The sequence below is a fragment of the Tursiops truncatus genome, chromosome 13 (assembly GCF_011762595.2).
Source record: "Tursiops truncatus isolate mTurTru1 chromosome 13, mTurTru1.mat.Y, whole genome shotgun sequence".
Taxonomy (NCBI): Eukaryota; Metazoa; Chordata; class Mammalia; order Artiodactyla; family Delphinidae; genus Tursiops; species Tursiops truncatus.
Genome location: NC_047046.1, coordinates 11,817,832 through 11,838,468, shown reverse-complemented (window position 1 = coordinate 11,838,468; position 20,637 = coordinate 11,817,832). Strand labels below are relative to the sequence as shown.

At 50.5% G+C, this 20,637-nt stretch overlaps 1 protein-coding gene across 1 annotated transcript in view; it reads right to left on the bottom strand.

The window, feature by feature from the left end:
* Positions 1–5,789: 5,789 nt before the first annotated feature.
* Positions 5,790–20,637, bottom strand: part of NOS1 (nitric oxide synthase 1) — a 171,793-nt gene continuing 156,945 nt past the window's right edge. The window contains 12 exon segments of the mRNA XM_073790105.1: positions 5,790–10,820; positions 10,822–10,919; positions 10,922–10,996; positions 10,999–11,019; positions 11,022–11,081; positions 11,129–11,174; positions 12,151–12,276; positions 14,053–14,247; positions 15,673–15,821; positions 17,126–17,247; positions 18,697–18,784; positions 19,662–19,872. Coding sequence (XP_073646206.1) covers positions 10,569–10,820; positions 10,822–10,919; positions 10,922–10,996; positions 10,999–11,019; positions 11,022–11,081; positions 11,129–11,174; positions 12,151–12,276; positions 14,053–14,247; positions 15,673–15,821; positions 17,126–17,247; positions 18,697–18,784; positions 19,662–19,872 — 1,443 coding nt within the window. The 3' untranslated portion in view covers positions 5,790–10,568.

Sequence of the window (20,637 nt, the reverse complement as noted above, 5' to 3'; positions counted from 1 at the left end):
TAATTGAGGAAGCCCTGCCTGGCCGCCTCATTTAAAACCCTCTGACACTCTGCCCTGCTTCGTTTTTCTCTAAAATTTCTTATCACCATCTAACATACTCTTCAAGAAAACCACTTATGTCTCTCTCCTTCCAGTAGAATGTGAACTCTACTGGTTGTTCTCCGATGTCTACAAAAGAGCTTGACACATACTAGGTCCTCCTTATATTTCTAATGAATGAGTGAATTAATCCTATGAGTGCAGAGCAATTGAGCTGCATGTATTTTGCATACGGGGTGGAAGTGAATCTTTGAGGGCCAGAGAGTAGGCTATGGTAGGCTGAATAATGGCTCCCACAGACGTTCACATTCTAATCGCTAGAACCTGTGAACAGGTTACTACGATGTGTGGGTTTTTTTCCCCCGACGTTGCCAAGCTATTCTCCGACACCAGCTGGGTGTCCTACAATTCAACTCAGTGCTGACACCATCTACCTGATACTCTCGACCAGGAGACAGATCCCACAGGTTAAGGGTTCAGTCCTGCCAGACTGCTCCCCCCCGGCCCCGCCCACATCAGAAGCCACATTGCAAGTCCATGTTGTCACCTGTGCTTCTGTTAGTCTGGCTACAGGTCGGAGCTCCCCATGACGCCCCTCCTTGTGTTTGATTAACTTGCTAGAGTGGCTCCCGGAACTCAGAGAAACGTTTTGCTTACTAGATTCACCAGTTTACTATAAAAGGTATAACTCAGGAACAGCCGGATGGAAGAGATGCACAAGGCAAGGTATGGGGAAAGGGTGTGGAGCTGCTGTGTTCCCTGAGCCCATCACTTTCCCTAAATATCCACATCTTCACCAACCTGAAAACTCTCCAAACCGCATCCTTTTGGGTTTTTACGGAGGCCTCATTCCATAGGAATGATTGATTAAATCACTGGGCATTGGCGATCGATTCAACCTCCAGCCCCTCTCCCCTCCGAGGAGGTCAGGGGCATAGGACTGAAAGTTCCAACCCTCTAATCACCTAGTTGGTTCCCCTGGCAACGAGCCCCTTCCTCAGGTGCTTTCCAAAAATCACTGCAGTAACATAAAGTCAGGCGTGGCTGAAAGGGGTTTGTTAATAACAAGACACCTTTGTCACTCTTATCACAGGAGATTCCAAGAACTTTAGGAGTTCTGTGCCAGAAATAGGATCAAGACCAAATATATCTTTCTTATTATAAACCACAATATCACAGGTATCTTACATGGCAAAAGGGACTTTGCAGATGTAATTACGTTAGAAATCTTGAGATGCAGAGATTATCCTCTACAATCTTGTGGGCTCAATGTAATCACAAGGGTCCTTGTAAGAGGGAAACAGGAGAGTCAAGGTCAGAGAGAGGGGATGTGACGATGGATACAGAGGTTGGAGTGATGCTGGGCCATAGCCAAGAAATGTGGGCAGCGTCTAAAACCTGGAAAACATAAGGAAATGGATTCTTCCCTAGAGCAGCAGCAATAAGAAATCAACACAGATTAAACACAGATTTTACTTTTCTATTGCTGCCATAACAGATTACCACAACTTAGGGGCTTAAAACAACATAAATGTATGATCTTATGGCTCTGGATGTCAGAAGTCTCAGATGGGTCTTACGAGGCTAAGATCAAGACATCAGGAGAGCTGTGTTCCTTCTGGAGGCCCTGGGTGAAAATCAGTTCTTGGCCTTTCCCAGCTTGTAGAGGCTATTTGAATTCCTTGGCTCATAGCAGCATGACTCCAACCTCTGCAGCAATAAAGCAGTATGCCAGGGAGATTTTGTAACTGTTTGTCACTCAGCATTATTGTGACAATAGGTTAACAGTTACATAGAAGCAGGTAAAGTGCACACACACACACACACACACACACACACACACACACACACACACACACACACAATTGCAAAGCAGTACCTCCATGATGCCGAGCGATTGGTACAGGCAGGAAGTATAGTTGGTGGGTAGAGGAGGGCTTCCCTGAAAGGGCAGTGCTTGAGTCCAGCTCTCAGCAACAGAGGTGGGATCCGCAGAGGTGAGAGGGCAAAGTGGGCTTTCTAGGTAGGGGGTATGCCGGAGGCAAAGGCCAGCCAGAAGGAAAATAAAAGCTGTGTTTAGAGACCTTGGGGCGAATCAGTGAAGCTTTGCGTGGAGCAGTGGCTGAAACAGAAACCCAAAGGCTGCTTGTGGCCAGAGCGGGCACTGAGTGTTGGCCGGAGGGGTTGGTCTTCCCCCTCTGGTCCCTGGTGGCCCCGAATGCCTTTGAGCGAAGGTGAGATGTTTCTGGAAAGGCAATCTGGGGGCAGTGTGTGCTTTTCAAGGAAGGCGATGCTATTAGCACCAGCTTGGAGGAACATGAAACAGGTGTCTCTCTTCCTGCCGATTTTGCTGGAGGCTTTTCTGCTAATAACTGCATTTCCATTAGCGACTCTTTAAAGCCTTCAAAATGAAAGTGATTCAATTACTCACTGCGTAATGTTTAATTAATGCAACAGACACTACACCTTGAGTTGACAGTATGTCTCAGAGGCTTTCTCGCATTTAATAGCTTCTTTTCCCCAACACATCCTTATGAGATGTGGGGCTCATCACCCTCGAAGATCTCAAAATTCTTGGAAACAGTAAATTAGTGAGGAGAGAGTGGGGCTTCCAATATCAACTTCCAACCTCGACTCTGAGTTCCAGCTGACAAAACCAAGATGCCGAGAAGCCAGGAGACCACCCACCCCTGTCCTCCCACCCTGTCCCCAGGTCTAGTAATACAAAAGATTTGAGACTTAAAAAAAAATCACTTTACTAATTACTTTGGTTTTAATCTTCTGCTATTTGATTAACTTAATCTTATTTTCCTCAAGAGGCTATTGCGAAAGTGATTTCCTTTTACTGATGTGGGTTAAGCTCTATATCGATTGTAAATACTTTCCCTGTTTTTGCTTCCTTGGCGATTTTGCCAAGGGTACAATGAAAAAAATAAGAAGTACATTTTTACTATTTAACTGACTGCAAAGCCCATATTCTGTAATGATCTGCAGTGATTCAGAAATCCTTTTTCCCTCCTCCCCTACTTGTTTTCCATCCCCTTCTCCTTTTTGATTTGTGGTTGGGAAGGTTCTGTTTTGGTGTAAACTTGGATTTTTTCACCTGGTTGCCAGGCAACAGAAGCCACCCCATTCGGGATGCATATAAATGTTAAATTGTCCCCAGCCACCTTTGAGGCTGGGCTTGTCAAAACTCCAGTGTGTGTATGAGTCACGTAAGGGAGCTGGTTAAAAATGTGGGCGGTGTCAGACCTTATCCCCAGCGAGCGCTAATGAGCAGGTGTGGGGAGAGGCCAGGACCTGGCTTTTAAAACCAGTGGCCCCTGTGATGGCAGGTGGTCTGGGAAACGCAGTGCCTAAGTATCAAATGACAAATGGCATCAAGATGGGGCTGTTTGAGCTTCAGTAAGAGAAAAGGGCTGAGAAAGTTGGAAGGAACCAGAGCTAGAACCTTAGTTTACTTGTGTATAGGACTCTTCGATTCTATCCTATTCTATTCCATTCCATTCCGTTCCGTTCCATCATGTTATATGTGTGTTGCCTCTATTAACTCATTTAATCTTATCGCAATGCAATGAAGTCAAAATGATCACAGCCTATTTTACAGTGAAGAAGTGAAGGTACAGAGAGGTTAGGCAACTTATCCGAAGTTGCACAGCTAGGAAGTAGAGGAGCCAGGATTCGAATAGTGACGGTCTCTTAGCAGCAGCACTGTGTCGACTGGAGAAAAATGCACAACCTAAAAGTTGAGAATTATGTTTTATGTGGAACCTTACTGAGCACTCTAGCCCGGGAAGGCACCTCTCGTGATAGCTCTGAGGAACTGTTCCAAAGAAGTAAGGGAGGAGCCAGGATATATAGGCGTTTTTGCTGAAAAAAACCCAAACAAACATGTAGTCAAATATCAAAAGATTACTGCTAGTCACACACACACACAAACCCCCAGCTATCTCAAGTTAATGGTTTTAGTGCTTTTCTATGTATGGGAAGATGGAACAGTCTGGGCTTATGGAAATTATTCCTTGGATTTACATCTTAACTCTCAGGGCCAGCATCTTGTTTTTCTCCATCCGGACTCCCCTTGCAGGTATGCCATGGGGGAGGGGTGGGCTGCAGAGGCCGATGGCTTGATGGCAGGCAACATGAGTTGTTTACCAGAATGGCAGGGAACATTCTTTGTTTACTGAAATGGCAGACGACATTTTTTTTTTTGGTCCACAACAAGGTGGTGGTTAAAAATTCTGATTCTAGAGCCGGACGGTCTGGACTCAAACTCCACATCTAACATTTACTGGCTATGTTGACTTGCGGACCTGCTTTCGCCTTAGTTTCCCAGGTTTTAAATTGAGGAGAGCAATGGTAACGTGTCAAAGTATTTTTGTAGAGATTGGCGTTTGATGACTGTGAGCCATTATTTTCATTCATTTTTGCAGGAGAGCGTGGGTCCGGGTACTGAAGCATCCCTGCTTCCTCTCTGATCTGCAGCTCATGTTTGAACTTGGGCCTGAGGCTCAGGGATGGGGCAGAGGTGTCCAGGAACCATGTGTTTGCTGTTGGATAAATAACTCTGTCATTTAAAAGGTTGAATATCGAATGTTTTGTGCTTTCTGACCAGGAAATAGGTGTGAAGGTCAGAATGCCCCAGCGTCTAAATGGCCACGCCCAGAAGGGCAGGATAAAGCCCACCGCCCCACTCGATCCTTTTACAGTGGCCACTCTGTCAGGGTATTTGGGGTCGGTTCCTCTTCGTCTGTCCTTTTAGGGCTTTTGAAGTCTCTGCCTTTTGGAACTGGGTCTGTAGCCAGTCAGGAACTAGGTTCAGGATCTCAGGGTTGTCGTACAGGGAAGAAGGGCTGAGGGAGAAGGTGGTTCCGTCTCTTTGGGGGTCCTTTCTAGGGATGCAGCTGTGATGGGGGCAGAGGTGTCAGGGAGGAGGGTGGACAGGATGCTGAGAAGTACCCTCCAGATCCATGTCAGGAGTCAGCAGGTCTTCTCTGGATGCTGGAAATGCCCTCATGCCCTTGGGGCTTGGCTTCTGTTGCAGAGAGCGAGGGCTTCTTGTCCCAAATCGGGACAGCTCTGAAAGGCCATTTTCAGAATTCCCTGCAGCGTTGGCTGAAGTTTCTGTTGAGACAACATTGCAGCTCAGGCTTCCCCTCCCGCCTTCCCAAGAGCGCCCCTCCGCCCCCCATTCAGCCTCCTGCTGCCTCTGTCTCAGACTGGGCTTCCTGGTACCCGGCCCACTGCAGTGGGCAAAGACAAGAGAAATTCCAAGCAAATCAAACAAAAGACCACGGTCAGTCAAGTCCACTTTTTAATATTTTGACCATGATGCAAACAGGCATAAATAGACTTTTGTTGAATTCCATCAAATTAGAAGATAAGAATTATACAGAAGAGCATGCGGCGAGCACAGCCTGGACAACCTCGCAGAGAGCATGGGGCGGGTGTCAGTCCTTCGAGAAGGTGCTGGAGCGCATGGGACACTTGGCGGAGATTAGCAGCATTGAGAGCTCAGAGGTAGGGGGAGGTCCGAGCTTCTGGCAGCGCGTTCAGTGACAGGTGACACCGGCTTGGCCCACCTCCCTGGCTCCCCAGCCCCGGAAGGAACGGAAACCCACCACCACTGGTGCAGCAACACAGGGCGGCCCCCTCCCCACACCCTGCGCCCCCCAGGTAACCACTGCTGAGCCCGGAGTGGGTCTTACGATCACAACGATGACACGACAACACGGAAAACAGGGTGGAGATGGGGTGGGGGGGCACGGGAGGGCGCTGGGCCTCCGTGGGCCTTCATCAGAACTGGATGCCAAGGGCACAGTAGCTTATGCAATCGGCGCTGTCATCCTTCTGTCTTGGGCAGGAGTTGGCAGAACCACACTTTTTCATTCCCTTTTGAAATCCTCCAAGTTCTTGGCGGCAGACAATGGAGAGAAAACCATTGGGCTGAGAAATGCTCTGCCTATTCCAGGAGGTGGATGGTGAGAAGGCCTGGGGCAACCGGTAGAGATTCTGTTGCCCCCAGGGGACATCTGGCAACGTCCGAAGACATAGTTGGTTGTCACGACTTGTGAGGGTGGGGTGGGACTGCTACTGACATCCAGTAGCTGGAGGTCAGGGGTGCCACTCAACACCCTACAATGCCCAGGACAGCCCTCACCACAAAGAATTCCCCAGCCCCAAATGCCAAGTGCTGAGGTTGATGGACCCTGGACCAGAGTCTCCTAGGAGCCGAGTCTGGGCACTTTGATGTCCTGGCGTCACTTTCTAGAAAACTATGGAAAGATGCATCTTCAGGCAGATCTGTTCCTGCCTGTCAGGGCCACTTGCTTTAAGAACGGGCTCTGCTCTGGACCAGACACGCATGCCCCGCTTGCTCAGACCGTTCAGACGTTCTAGGACACAACAAACTCAGAAACGTACCGAGGCGTATTTACTCCCGATCACCTCCCCTGCATGCGGCTCTGACAAGTATTAATAGAGAACAGACCCCACCCACACCCCCAAACAGCCCCTGCTTTCCTGGCGTGAAAGTTTACGTGGGTCTTTGCATCTGAGACATATCACTGTGTCTGTGCCACCAGGCGGGGACCGGCAGGTGGACCAAAGTTGGGGTGGCTGTGGAAGAGGAGAGGCCAGGCTGGCGTTAGTCCCCAAAGGCCAAATTCACGTGTGTGGGGACCATCTGTGTTGAGTCCCTGGGGGGCACGGTCACTCCCTCAGCCTCTCAGATCCTTTATCCTCCATCCCAGCTCTTGGCCTGTAATTCTTGAGCCGAATGGCACATTTGGATGCAGGAGAGGGCTGGCAGAAGACAGGGAGTGTGGGCAGGTCCCAAGGGAAGCCCAGATTAATATTTCTTTTTCCTTGTCACCGGCAGGCAGTCTCAGATTAACGTGCCGATTCAGACAGAAGACTTCGAGGGTAAGGTGGGCACAGTGCCATGCTGGAGATCGGGGGCAGGGGCGATGGAAATATACAAGGAAACATGGCCGGCTTAAAATCTTAAGTCTATGCTTTTCCTAATGGCATGAATTAAAAGGGCCAGTGCTGTAGTGGTAAGGGGGTCCAGACATCAGCTTGCCCACTCTGGCAGGAGCCGTTTGCACCATGATCTGGGTCAGAGAATCTCACCTGTGGCAAACCTGACTTAGGGCAAAACCTGACCTCCTTTTGGAAGCCCAAAGCAGGGGGCTGCTGAGAGTGTGTTCGGCAAGAAAATCCCGTGTTCTAAGGCCGATGTCTATTGGCCCGGGGTCAGTTCTCTTTCTGCCCATCTAGGCGTGGCTGGACCTTGGAAGGACCCACCCTGTTGACTCGGGGAGAAGCTGGCTATCATGTCAGTTCTGAAAACTCAGCTTTACTTGGAGCCTGTTTTTTTTCTCCTGAGACCCATTTCTCAGCCTAGAGGCAACACTCTTGACTCTCCCTTTGTTCTCATCCTCCACAACAGGTCGGAGTCCAGGTCCTGGTAATTCAACCCCCGGAATGTCTTTATCCCTACATCTGCCCTTTCCCTCATTCAAGCCTTGGGTTTCTGCAATAACCAACCAATAGTTCAACAGGTCAGCCATCCAGGCTCTGTGCTGTAGCCAGAACATTCTTTTCCAAGCATAACCCAAATCACCTTATTTTCCCCTTTTAAAAGCACTCCTAAGGACTCTGTGTTGCCTACCAAATAAAGTCAAAATCCCTTGACAAAATTCTGTCTGTTCCCTGCCTATCTCCGCAGTGTACCCCTACCTTCCGCAGCCTTCCAAAGCTGGGCCATGTCTGAAGCCAGCCCCAATTTACCCTGCATGCTCCCTGTCTGTGTCTTTCCCCTCTCTCTTCCTACATCCTGGCAATCTCCTTTCCCCAAACCTGCTGGTGGAATTCCACTGATTGCTCAAACCCCAGACCTGCATGTAGATTCTAAGAATTGTAGCTCTGCATCCCAGATCCTAACCTTCTATAAGAGAGGAAACGTGTTTTGCTCTGTACACTCCACGGTGCCTTCTGCATACTGGAGAGGCAAGAAATGATATAGATTAAGTGAAACAAAATTTGATAGTTTATAATGGGCCAGGAACTGTAACTGGACATTTTATGGGCATTATCTCATTTAATCCACCTTGTGATACAGGTAGATGTGTAGGCTCAGAAAGGTTAGGTCACCAGCTCACAGCTGTCTACAGAAACAGGGGCAGAGTTAGCATTTGGACTCAGGTCTGCTTCTAAAACTCCATTTTGGTGGGTCTGAAGCATTCCCCCAAAGCAAAGATACCTGGCTGTCTCACGCCATAGAAACCAAGGGAAAACCTGTATCCTCTCAGGGAGTTTAACGACTTCTGCTTCTTTTGCAACACAAGGTACAGGAACAGAATTCACAGTGACAATAGGAGAACATGACTGCTCCAGCTTTCCTGTGGCAGGGAATGTCTCATCCCTCCTGGCCAAACTCACTTTTGTTAAGTGGAGCTGGAGCTACTGCTGCCCAATTCAAGAGAGCACAAGAGAAATAAGAGGCCTGCAACTAAGGCGACCCCCAAGTGCCCAGGCAACCCTTTTTTTGTTCACCTGCTGTTACACCAAAATTGGCAGGCTACTGGGACTGAACTACAAACCACCACAAGAGGGCAGCATTTAGCCACCCTGGATCAGAGCTGAACCTGAAATCAGGGCTCCACTCCCTCTGCCTCTTCATAGGTTCATTACAGCGAGGCTTTTGGTATCAGAGATTCTGGCAAATGAGAGAAACACATCAGACCAATCTCCTGTCCTCCAGCCAGGAGTTATGAAGCAGCTTCTGTTGAGGGTTGAAAGGTGTTTACTTAAAAAAACACAAAATAATCATTCTCGGGAAGAAAGATGAATCCTGGTGATATAATCATTTCTTTAGACTCCCTGATAAAGCAAGATGCTATTTTTCTCTGTCTGCTTGCTACTAGAAGGGCAGGGCTATATGAAGAAGGTGGCTGGCATGGAATAAGTGCTCGTAAGTATTTATTTGGCGATGCAAAAGCATTCATGCATAAAGCTTGATTTGGAAAGGGGAGCACTGATTAATCCCTCTATGATGGAGGTTGGACACAGTGGTTCAGTCCCTGGGGAGCTAGTGACATCTGAGGAGGGTATCTCCAAAAGGCTCAAAGGGTTGGAAAGGAAGCCTCTGGGAGGAGAGCTACTGGCCAGAATCATGTTTGCAGGAAAGAAAGGGTTTAGAATGGGCTTCCCTCCTGGTCAGAGAGGGTCGGCCAAGCATGCCAAGAGCTTGGTCTCTGTGCCATGGAAGCCTGACTCCATGGAGAAAACAGGATCAAAGGCAGGCAGGCGGGGAAATCATAACTGGCATGAAGGCAAACTCCGAGTGCCAGGGATGCGATGCCAGCAGGGGCTGCCGGGAAGGGTGGAAAGAGGCGACATAGAGTTTGCCCTTTGTCTTTCAGAGTCTCTAAGGTTGTCCCCTCCTGGGGACACCTCTTTGGCACCCCCTATCTAAGGCCCTTCCAGAGAGAGCCAGGGCTCTCTCCCTTTGGCAGGCCTCCAAACTGAGCATCAAGAAAGAAATGCCCGTGTGCTGTATAGAAAGAAAAAGCTGTCTTTCCATCAGACAAGACAAAACGAAACAAGACGGAAGATCAGAACTGGCTGATTGCCTTTCAACACCGGGAAGGCGGTTCCTGGGGGGGTCAGTGGAACTTCTTTGCTCCCTCTGGGCGCTGCTCACCATTGATTTTTAGCACTTAAGTGTAGAAAGGGACCCTTCCACCCCATTGCCTCTGAGAAGACGAACTCTCTCAGGTCTGCCTGGGAGAAACTGTACCTGCCCTGATTCCTACCAAAGACTTTCCTGCCTGTTTTTGATCTGAGTTGAGGATAATTTATTTGTCAGAATTATCTTGTCAGGTTAAAAATCGGGGGGATCCCTTTTAGAAGACCAAATGCACGAAGGCAGGTACTCCGCACCCTGGCTGGGGTCCTGTAGAGGAAGCCGTGAGATACCTCATGACGGAGTCCCTCCCCAACCTAATCTGCTTTCAGCGGCTTCCATTACTTTATCCCCAGGGGTGAAGCAGTAAGCCCCATTTGGGGGAATAAAAAAATAACAGTGATATTCTTCCTTGATACCGTTTTCAATCTACACAACTTTAAAGTTTGATCCATTCATACTTTTTGGCTTAATAACATTACAATTAGTGGAAACTAAGGACAAGTGATGTTGTCCAAAGTTAGCCGGTGGCAAAGACGGGAAGATTCTTATTTCCAGCTCATTCCCTTGGACAACATTACTTCTGGTCTTATGGGTGGGAGTGCCAAATCAGGCGATCCTGATTTGATCCTGGGGTGCGTGGGGTTGGGGAGCAGGTTTGCCCAGTCCATCAGATGGGTTCATTTCCCAGTAAGGGCTCCACTAACTGGGGCCAGCATCTAAATGCATCTAATTCAGTGATTTCCCCTTTCATTGGAGATTTCCCCCTTGATCATCACACCCCATCTCCGTGCCCTGACCCTATATAACCAGGACAGTTAGGATGCTTCCAAGCGTTTCAGGCGTGCCAGCGCAGACCCTTAATTATGGATGTGTGAGGCCCCAGTAGGGGCTGGGGCACATTTCTTGGCACTGAGGGTCTGCAGGCGACGTGCCTGCATGAGCAAGAGGACGGAGGGAGACCCAGGCCCAACACACGCTCACACATACACAACCAGAACGTCATCATAGAAAAGGACAAGGGGCATTTGAACGGCTGAGGGACTAGCTCAAAAAACTCCTCCGTCTGGTCCCTGCAGCCTCTCCAGGGCAAACCCCAGAAAACACCCTAACACGAACCACAGCCATGTCCCAGTGGTTTCATGCAGCGGTGGTTTGCCCTTGTCAGAAAGAGAGAGAGAGGGAAACAGTTTTGTAAGAGCCACTGCGGACTATGAAGGCATTGCACTGCAGCAGGAAAACTCAAGGAGAAAACCCAAGAGGGCCAGGAAACCACTGAGAGGTGAGACAGGACAAGAGGCAGAGCGGGCGCCATGTGCGGGCCCCAAGGAAAGGTTCAGCAGGGTCCGTGCTTACGAAACCTGCAGCCATCCTGGCCGAGTGCAGTGGTGTGGTCACCCTGCCATCCACCTGGGCAAGAGGGTCCAGTTAGGAGCTGAAGACCCTGTAGGAGGAGAAGTGGGGAGGGAGTTAGTGCCAGAGGAGCAAAGGCTGCTCTGTTTCCTTACACAGACCCAGGGAAAAGCACCTGAGATCTGGGCTTTGTCTCTTTCACTTCCTCGTCAGCCCCAGTGCCTTGGACAGGACCTGGCTCATCTTGAGTGAATGAATGAATGAATGAACAGATGAATGAACGCTTGCTCACCCACACAACAAACCAGGACGAGATGTGATCTTCGAGGCAATAATGTCAGCCTGCTGGACACCAAAGTATGTTTCTGAGACCGCTGTGTTGTCGTAAGGGGAAAAAAAATGGGGATGCTTAAGGAATGGAGTGTGTGTGCCCTAGGCTACTGAAAACGAAGCAGCTGAATTCCCACCTAATTTAAGGGGCACACGGTGGTGGTTTCGAGGTGCTCTGTGGCAGAGAATGGGGGGAGTGAGATCACAATCAAGGGTGACATGTCACAGCATTAATGTAAGGTTAAAATAGTGAGACTCAGTCCCAGTTTTGTGGTACCTCAGACCATTTCCAGCAATTTCTAGAGGACAAGTGGAATTGTCAAATTAATAGCAATCGGAATTTGTGTCAGTGAGAATGCTAGCGGCGCTCTGTGGTTGAGGGAGGTGGTGTAAATGCTAGGAACGGTGAATAGGAATACAAATTTTGCAGTGGTGAGAGCCATCACTCAACTGGGGGCACCCCGGCGGAAGTTAACGTCCAAAGCTGGGGTCCCCACACTTGAGGGGAACTCAGAATCCCCTCCAGGGGTCATAAAAACACAAACCATTCGGTGCCCTGACCCCAGAGCTTCAGATTCATCAGGGCTGGGGCGGCCTGGGAATCTGCATTTCTAACACGTTCCCAGGAAGTGCTTATGCTGCTGGTCTGGGGACCCCACTGTGGGAAAGCCATGGTCAATGAAATCAGACATCCCTGCTTGTCAGGGCTCTGCCCACCCCGCCCATGGGGTGGAGACAGCTTACTCATCAGTGCCCTTTTTGCTCTCCTCAATGAAGGCAATGGATTCAGATCTAAGGCGGTTGGTCACTTCATATGTGCGCAGGGTGACCCCGAAAATATCCTCATGGTACCGGTTGTCATCCTAGGGGACAGAAACAACCAGGAAACAGACCTCAAATGCCAGCCAAGGGCACGGAGAAGGGCAGACACGTTGATACCCTGGAATGGAATATTCCTAGAGAAGACGGTTCCTTAAGAAACGAGGTGTAGGGAGTTCCCTGGTGGTCCAGTGGTTAGGGCTCGGTGCTTTAACTGCCGTAGCCCTGGGTTCAATCCCTGGTTGGGGGACTAAGAGATCCTGCAAGCCCTGCGGCACGGCCAGAAAAAGAAAGAAAGAAAGAAAAAAGAAACGAGGTGTAACGCAGGGCCCCCAGAGACCCCTTTGGTCTCCAAGACTCTGTTTCAGCAAGACCCTCTGCCTTCTAGGGCGCAGGGCCTCTAAGCCCAGTTGGCAAAGAACCCTTTTGTTCCCATCCAGAACCATGCTGCTGCTTTGTGGATTCTCAGGATAGAAGAGCTGAGGGGGTCCAGTGGAAACTTCTCCATTTCCCCCTTTCCTCCCTCCTCCTTGTTCCTGCAAGTTCAGATCTGGGCATGGCTGGGTTTAGTGTAAACATCACAGCCTGTAGAGACCAGCAGAGATGGGAGAAAAGACAAAGTGCCCACTTAGCACTCAGGGAATACCACGGTTGGCAAAGTGGAGACTTCTCTGAACAGAGGAGTTCTTCTGACAGCGAGCATCTTAGCTCAGCCTTTCCCAGAAACAGACAAACAAAAAAGACAACTCAAGAAACAGCACGAGTGAGGATGAACTTGTGGCATCTGGGAGTTTCTGGAGCCATTGGAGCTCCTGAGGCAGGACTGAGGGATGGGCATTAACACTATCCCAGAGGGCAGTGTCGCTGAGCATTAAACAAGGGGAAAAGGCACCTCCCTGCTGAGGAGAGGCAGTGGTTGGGGAACACGCATGCAGAAGAGTTAAGTTCTGGCATCCTTGGTCCCAAAGGTTTTGAAGAAAGTTGCCCATCTGTAGAGTGGATTCATTTTAAGTTGGGGTGGTTTTCAACCTCATTCTGTAGAGTTTTGCAGAATCTATGAAAGCGTCTCTCAAGACTCATACAAAGAGACAGAGTGGTGAGGGCTCTGCAGCTCTCCTTGGAGCTCTGGCGTTTCTACCAGAAAGTTGTTGTTGTTGTTTTTAACCTAGTAGGGTTTATTGTCAGAATTAGAGCAAGGGCTTCTTCTGCAAACATGTTTGATTGCTGCTCATTTAGGGAAGCAGGGAGAAGAACGGGATCACCCCTGGAGCTCTGCGGAGGCCTGGGACTCAGTTTATTCTATTTGGGGCAGTTGGCCACAGTTAGGACTTTGCTTACTGGGCTGCTACTAGCCTTTGTGCAAATTAGGAAAAGGCAACCCTCCTCCCAAGGTGCACTGCTTGGGAAGCCAAGCATGGGGTTGCTTTCATCCCCCACTTGCCCACCTTGGACAAACCTTTTTGTGCAGTGCCCAACCTGCACAACTGCACAGAGCAGTGCTGCAGTTTGTTTCTGGGGACGGGAAAAGTTGGGTTAGGATGGTTTCCATCTAGCTACCCAGTGGTCCACCCACCTGTTATTTTCACACATCATAGCTCCCTACTATATTTAATACACACACCTGCATGTCCCACCATCCTTCCTTCTCTCTCAACTATGGTTTGGGACCACCTGTATCCTCTACCCCCAGTCATAAATGGGAAAATGGGAGCAGGAATGTCATCATGGGTCCCCTAGTCATTGAGACAGGAAGGGTGAGGAAGAGGAGACAGGAAGCTGGATGCCAGAAGAGGAATCCCAGGAGCTGGCCCATCACTCACCCTCAGCCTGCTGATGAACATGCCGGCGTCCTCCACCGAGAGCTTCCCCTGCTGGGTCATGATGCGCTGCATGGCTTTGAGGACATCAGCCGCCATGGTGACGTCCCCACAGACGTAAATGTGGCCCCCTTGCTCCTTCAGGGCTCGGTACACGGGTTCTGCCAGCTGCTCCTGCAGGATGTCCTGCACGTACTTCTGCAGGGAGAAGGGGGACCAGTGAGAAGGAGCTGGGCTGCAGGACAATCCTGTGTAGCTCCCTCCCGGGCCCCACTACCCCAGGAGCCGAGTCAGACACAGGGGCTCGTGTGCAGGTCTATGTTTTGTGCAGTGACGCAGGGCACTGGGAAGAGTGAAGCAGGAGAGGAGGGAAAGCCGATCTGAGGGTGTGACGAGCTGCTCCCCACTCTGGAGCTCACCTCTGCTGAGAACCCTCTTTGGAATCATGCAGCACGCCCCCCAGAGCCATCCCCTGGAGGGGCGTAGAGGGGGGCATCGTCTCCCCGCTCCTCTCTTCGATGGCCTGTGGTCACCCAGGGGGTGTTAACTCCCACACACTTCTAGGTGCGGGGCTGGTACTGCAGGCATCCTATGCCGGGGTGCCAGAGAAGCCCCAGGACAGACAGCAAGAAATGGGGGTCAGGAAGGGGCTGTCAGGTTACACCTGGGCCAAGCCAGCTGCTGCAGGAATTGCTGGAATAACAGGGGGGCTAAGAGAATGTCAGGTGGACACAAGGAGTGTACAATGCAGCCTCCAGGGAATTTGGTTTGTCCAGGAAGCTTCCCCCCAGGCGAGCCCGACATTCAGCTGGTACGTTCAACAGCTGTACCTGCTACCGAAACACTGATGAACTTCCATGCCAGAGGTCACGTAGCTGCTGCCCAGACCCTCTGAGTGCCCCCCTCCCTGCTATCCTGGCTCCTTTCCTGGGACACCCCTGGGGGTCCAGTTGAGAACCCCAAGATCCAGCAGGGGCATGCCCCAGTCCTGTGGCCTGTGCCCATTCTGACTTGGAGTGCCTCTCATGGGCTGTTTAATTTTTTTTTTTTTTTGGCTGCTCTACATGCCTTGTGGGATCTTAGTTCCCCGACCAGGGATTGAACCTGGGCCCTCGGCAATGGGAGTGCGGAGTCCTAACCACTGAACCGCCAGGGAATTCCCTGTTTAATTTTTAAAATCCTTTCTATTGTGATAAAACACACATAACATAAAACAGATGCGTGTTTTCCAGCGTATAATACAGCGCAGGGGCACCAAGCACATCCACGGTGCCGTGCAACCATCCCCTCTACCTGGTTCCAGCACCTTTTCATCACCCCCAGAAGGAACCCCGTACCCTCCGCATCCCCCCTTCCCACAGCCCCTGGCAACCACGCCTCAGCTCTTCCGTCTCTATGGAGTTGGCTGTTGTGGCTATTTCATGGAAGTGGCATCATAGAACGTGGGTTGTTCAATATTTTAAGTCAAATGTTTAGGCTCCAGGCTTCCTGAAGTTCAGAGCAATGTCACGGAGGGGAATGCAGAAAGGGTGAGGGGTTTCTGGGAACGGGATTTGCATGGGTGGACGAGCGCGTGTGTGTGCTGGGCTGGGGTGGGGGGGCCATGAACAGGCTGGGGGTTACCTTTGGTTTGTCTGGCTCCCGGGAGTAGGCTGTGTACAGTTCTCTGAAGACCCCCTTGCTCTTGGCCTGTAGGGTCTCCTCCCTGTAGATGTGGTCTATCTTGGACTGCCGGCACCCGAAGACCAGGACCATGGGGCAGGGACTCATTCCTGGGGACCGGGAAGACCTCCTGTCACCGACAGCTCTGATGCCTGATTTCGGGGGTGGCTGGTGGTGCCAGGGGTGCTCAGAACCTTAGCACGTGCTACAGGGGTAGAGGTGCACGGACCCTGGGGCAGGCGGTATAGGTACTCGCACACACACACACGCACATGCGCACACGCTGAGGGGAGTAGGGGAAGTGTGTTCAGACTTCAGCAGACCTCTCTTCTCTGGGTCTCAGTCTTTCCTCTGGGAAAGCCCCCACCACTGGGTACTGCTAAACCCCCAAGCTCTGAAACTAGACTGCCTGGATTCAGATTCCAGCTTCTGTGTGAAGCTGAGGAACTTACATAACTTCTATGTCTCCGTGTCCCCAAGTACAAAATGGAAATAATAATAGCGTCTAACCTCATAGGGTTATTGTAAGAAGAAAATGGAAAACATTAGACCTGTGCCTGGTACACAGTGAGTACAGTTGTCCCTCGGTATCCTAGGGCATCAGTTCCAGGACCCGCCCTGGATACCAAAATCCACTGATGCTCGAGTCCTCTATAGTTGGCCCCCTGTATCCGCGAGTCCTCTGTATCCAAGGTTCCACATCTGCGGATTCTCAACCAGCCTCGGATGGTGTAGTACTATACATATGTATTTAATGAAAAAAGCTTGCGTATAAGTGGACCATGCAGTTCAAACCCATGTCGTTCAAGGGTCAACTGTACTTTGTAAATGTTAGCTATTCCACTAGAATGACAGTTCCACCGGAGCAAGTTTTTTTTTTAAATTGTTTCTCTGTCTTGTTCATTGCTGCGCCTCTAGTGCCTACAATAGTGTTTGGCATTCATGAGATGCTCAGTAAATCCCTGTTAAATGCATGTCAGAAATGTGGGTTTCTTCCTCTCTCTCCTCCCAAAGCTGATCTGTTATGTTTCTCACACAGCAAACCCTGCTCCTGAATGACAGTCTTTGGAACCATCCCGTGAACACACAGCCGTTGGATAAGGCTTAACGCTTACCCCTTCTAGGGCTGCTTACATTTTAAGATGGGGGTCTTATCTTAACAGTCCAAGAAATGTCTTCTGGGTATGGAATTCGGGCCTTGGAACAAGCTGTGTGGACGATTTGTTTGGACAGGTCCTTTGAATTACACTGTGAAGTTCACCCATGGGTCTGGTCACTACTATGCTCCCCCTCCGTCCCCGGGTAGTGACACAAAGCAGAGAAAACATCACCACGCCTCCGGGATGCTGGGACACAGGTGGGCCTCCCCAGGTCCAGGGGGTAGAAACCATGTGCCTGCTAGACCATGACTCACCTTTGTGCTGGATATCGAATTGCCGTTGCTGCCAGAAGCTTCGGAAAGGGGCAATGCCTGTGCCCGGGCCGACCAGGATACAGGGCACTTGGGGATTTCGGGGCAGGTGGAAGCTGGGCGCTCTGGACAAGGAAGAGAGAGTCAGACGCCTTGCTGAGCTCAAATCTGATCAAGAACTATTGGGTCTTAGGTAAACCAGATGGCCGTCTTGGGTAGAACTACAACGGGGCTTAAAGCTCTTCAGCTGGGGTCAGGCGGCCCTTATCAGGGTGGGAGATCCCATTAATCTGGGTCCTCAGGGTCTGGCTATCACTCCATTTCCCAACTATCCCCATTGCTGAGCTAAGCCACAGAGGGTGTGGGGTTGATTTAACCCAGAGTCTCCCCGCCTCAGCACTCCTGACAGTGGGGGCAGCATACCTCTCGGGGATGAGGGCTGTCCTGTGCATTGCAGGATGCTGAGTAGTACCCAGGCCTCTATCTATTAGATGCCAGGAGCACCCTCCAGCTGTGACAACCAAAAATCTCCCCAGACATTGCCAAGGGCCCCTGGGGGGCAAAATCACCCCAGGTTGAGAACCACTGAATTAACCGTCCATGAGATCTTCCCAAATCAGGGAGTTGCAAACTTCAATGTACAAAAGAATCATGTGGGGACGTTCAAAGAGGGTCTGTGGTCACCCAGATCACCCAGATGTGCCCAGGTAGATTCCTGGGCAATGCGGTAAGTCTAGGCTCAGGACTCGGCATTTTTGAAGCACCCCACGGGATTCTGATGCTGATGGTACGTGGACCATATCATGACCATTCTACCCTTAACAGCTGAGAAAAATGGCTGGCCGAGCCCACCGTTTAGGTAGGGAAGTTATCAGTTGATAAAGAAGGTAACTACAGTGGGCCTAAGCTCAGACATATCCCTTATTTTTTTATTTTTATGTTTTTAAAGCTATATTATTTTATTTGATTGACTGATTGAGGTAGGAACACTTAACACATATTGACCAGGGGATTTTTACACAAACTAACACCTCTGGCCGTAATACATCTCCGATTAAAAATGTGTTTAACGTGAAACCTATCCTCTTAACACACTTTAAAGAGCACAATACGGTATTGTTAGCTATGGGCAGAAATATCCTTTAAAACTGAGTTTGGAAGGGGAAGATGGTTGACAGGGAAGAGAATTAAATCTTCCTGGTCTCTAAGAAACTGGGAACACATGGGGTGGCCAGCAGACTGTGGATAAAAGTTTCACTAGTCTGCAAATTCCACGAAGGCTGAAACTGCATTTTGCCTGGTCGTCTACTGTAGCCCCATCTAGCACAGGACATGCACTTGATAAATATCTGATGCACTGACCTGAACTTGACTAGAGGACTTGCTTAGCTTCTGCTATGTTGCTCTGCCCCCACGATCCTGTTTCCTTAACAGCTTGGAGCGATGCTGAACGTTGATCTCAGTCCCATCGGACTCAGCCATCTCTCTAGAACCCTTCAGGCTGGTCCACCCGCCCCATCTCAGGACATGAGGATGCAGATCTGGGATGCTGCTTCTTTTCATGCGCCACTCACCCTCTCACGAAACAGGGTACCACTTCGTCAGCCTGGATCCGGTTGAGCCAGGAGGAGCACACGCCGTGGTGAATTGGTCCTTCTCCATCTAACAGGATAACCGAGGTGATCTGGCTGATTTACTGTCCCTCATGCTCCCCCCGGCCCCGGCTTCCCCCCATCCTCCAGTGCAGAGGGCTCACAGCCCCGACACCAAGTTTCTGCCTTGGAGTTCCCCGTGTAGATCCCTTCCTCTGACGGGGAAGAGGAAATGGTGAAGCTGGGGTGGGCTCATGGCCGTGAAACTGGTGGTTAGGGGTGGCTTGTATTCCAATCGTGCCCACTGAAAGGGCCTTGATCGATGTGCTCTCGGTGGCCTGTCAGGACCGCGGTCTCAGAGCTCTTTCAGGCACCATGCGTTTTTTGTTTGTTTCTTTGTTTGTGTGTTTTTTTGGCCACACTGCACAGCTTGCAGGATCTTAGTTCCCCAATCAGGTATTGAACCCGGGCCCCAGCAGTGAGAGCACCAAGTCCTAGCCACTGGACGGCCTGGGAATACCCAGGCACCGTGCATTTTAATTGCTATAACCAAGGAGGAAAACACGGGTGCAGAGGTCAGGTTATCCGGCTGACCTACAGCCAGCTGGACATCAGGCAGCAGAGGGCTCCCCCCTCGGAGGGAAGGGGTGGTGGTGGCTTGTTCTAGCTGCTGCGTTGGGGGTATGAGGGGAGGAAGGGAGTAGAAGGAGGTCTCAGGCTTTTGGAGAGCCTCCAGATGCACATCTCATTTCCTCCCTAATTCTGCACAGAGCTGGCTCTGCCTAAGGGGACGCTTTGCTGCTCTACTTCTTTTCCAAGTTTCCTGGTCTTGGGGGGTGGGTCACCTCCCCAGGATTTGGGACGTGGCAGAAGCTTAGGCAGGTGTGCAGACGCCCCTGGAGGGGGGGAAACGCAGACCCGGGGGCTCTCCCAGCGCCTCTGCCCACCTCGGGTGCGGTAGGAGACAACGGCCACGGTGAGGTGCACCTCGTCGGGGTACATGTCCGGGGAGGAGCTGATGGAATAGTAGCGAGGTTGCAGCAGCGACAGCTGGGTCAGGAGCAGGGTGGCGGGCATCTGGATGGATGGGAACTCCTCCAGCACCTCCACGATGTTCGGGTTCCTGCCCCATTTCCATTCCTCGTACTCCTGCAAACCCTGCACCAAGGAGAGGGGCAGAAAAGAACTCGCAGCCAGACCCTGGAGCAAACTTCCAAGGAACGCTTGAGGAGGTCCAGGGAAGAAGGCAAATTAACAAATAATAACAGTTAACTCGTGCCTAGGAATTTCTCTGGGCCAGGTTTTCATTTTTGCAAGGACCTTATAAATCTGATTGTTATCCCTATTTTATTGATGAGGAAACTGAGGGATATAGAGGTCCAATGGCTACAAGGTGGTGGCAGACTTCAGCCCGAAAACCAGATCTGGCTCACCACCTGCTCGTGCGGCCCGTGAGCTAAGAGTTGTTTTTACATGTTTAAATGGTTGGGGGTACGAGGGGGGCATCAAAACAACAATACTATTTCATGACCCGAGGCTATGACATGAAATTCAAATTTTGGTGTCCACAAATAAAGTTTGATTGGAACCCAGCCACGCCCACTCATTTAAGGATTGTCTATGCTGTCGTGCTACAATGGCAGAGTTGAATGGTTGCAACAGAGACACATAGAGCATGAGTCTAAAATATTTACTACCTGGCCTTCTACAGAAAAAGTTTGCCGACCCCTGTTCTAGGCAGTCTGGCTCCAGAATCTGTGGTCCTAATATTAGACTCTCCTGCCATTTGCGAAGGTCAAGAGAAATGCCCTGTGGAGGGAGTCATGACTTGCAGGCGTGTGATTTGTGGGTCTGCAAGGCTGGAGGTGTATCCTCGGAGCGTATGGGTCACACTCAAGATGGTAAAAGACAGCCCCGAAGGAA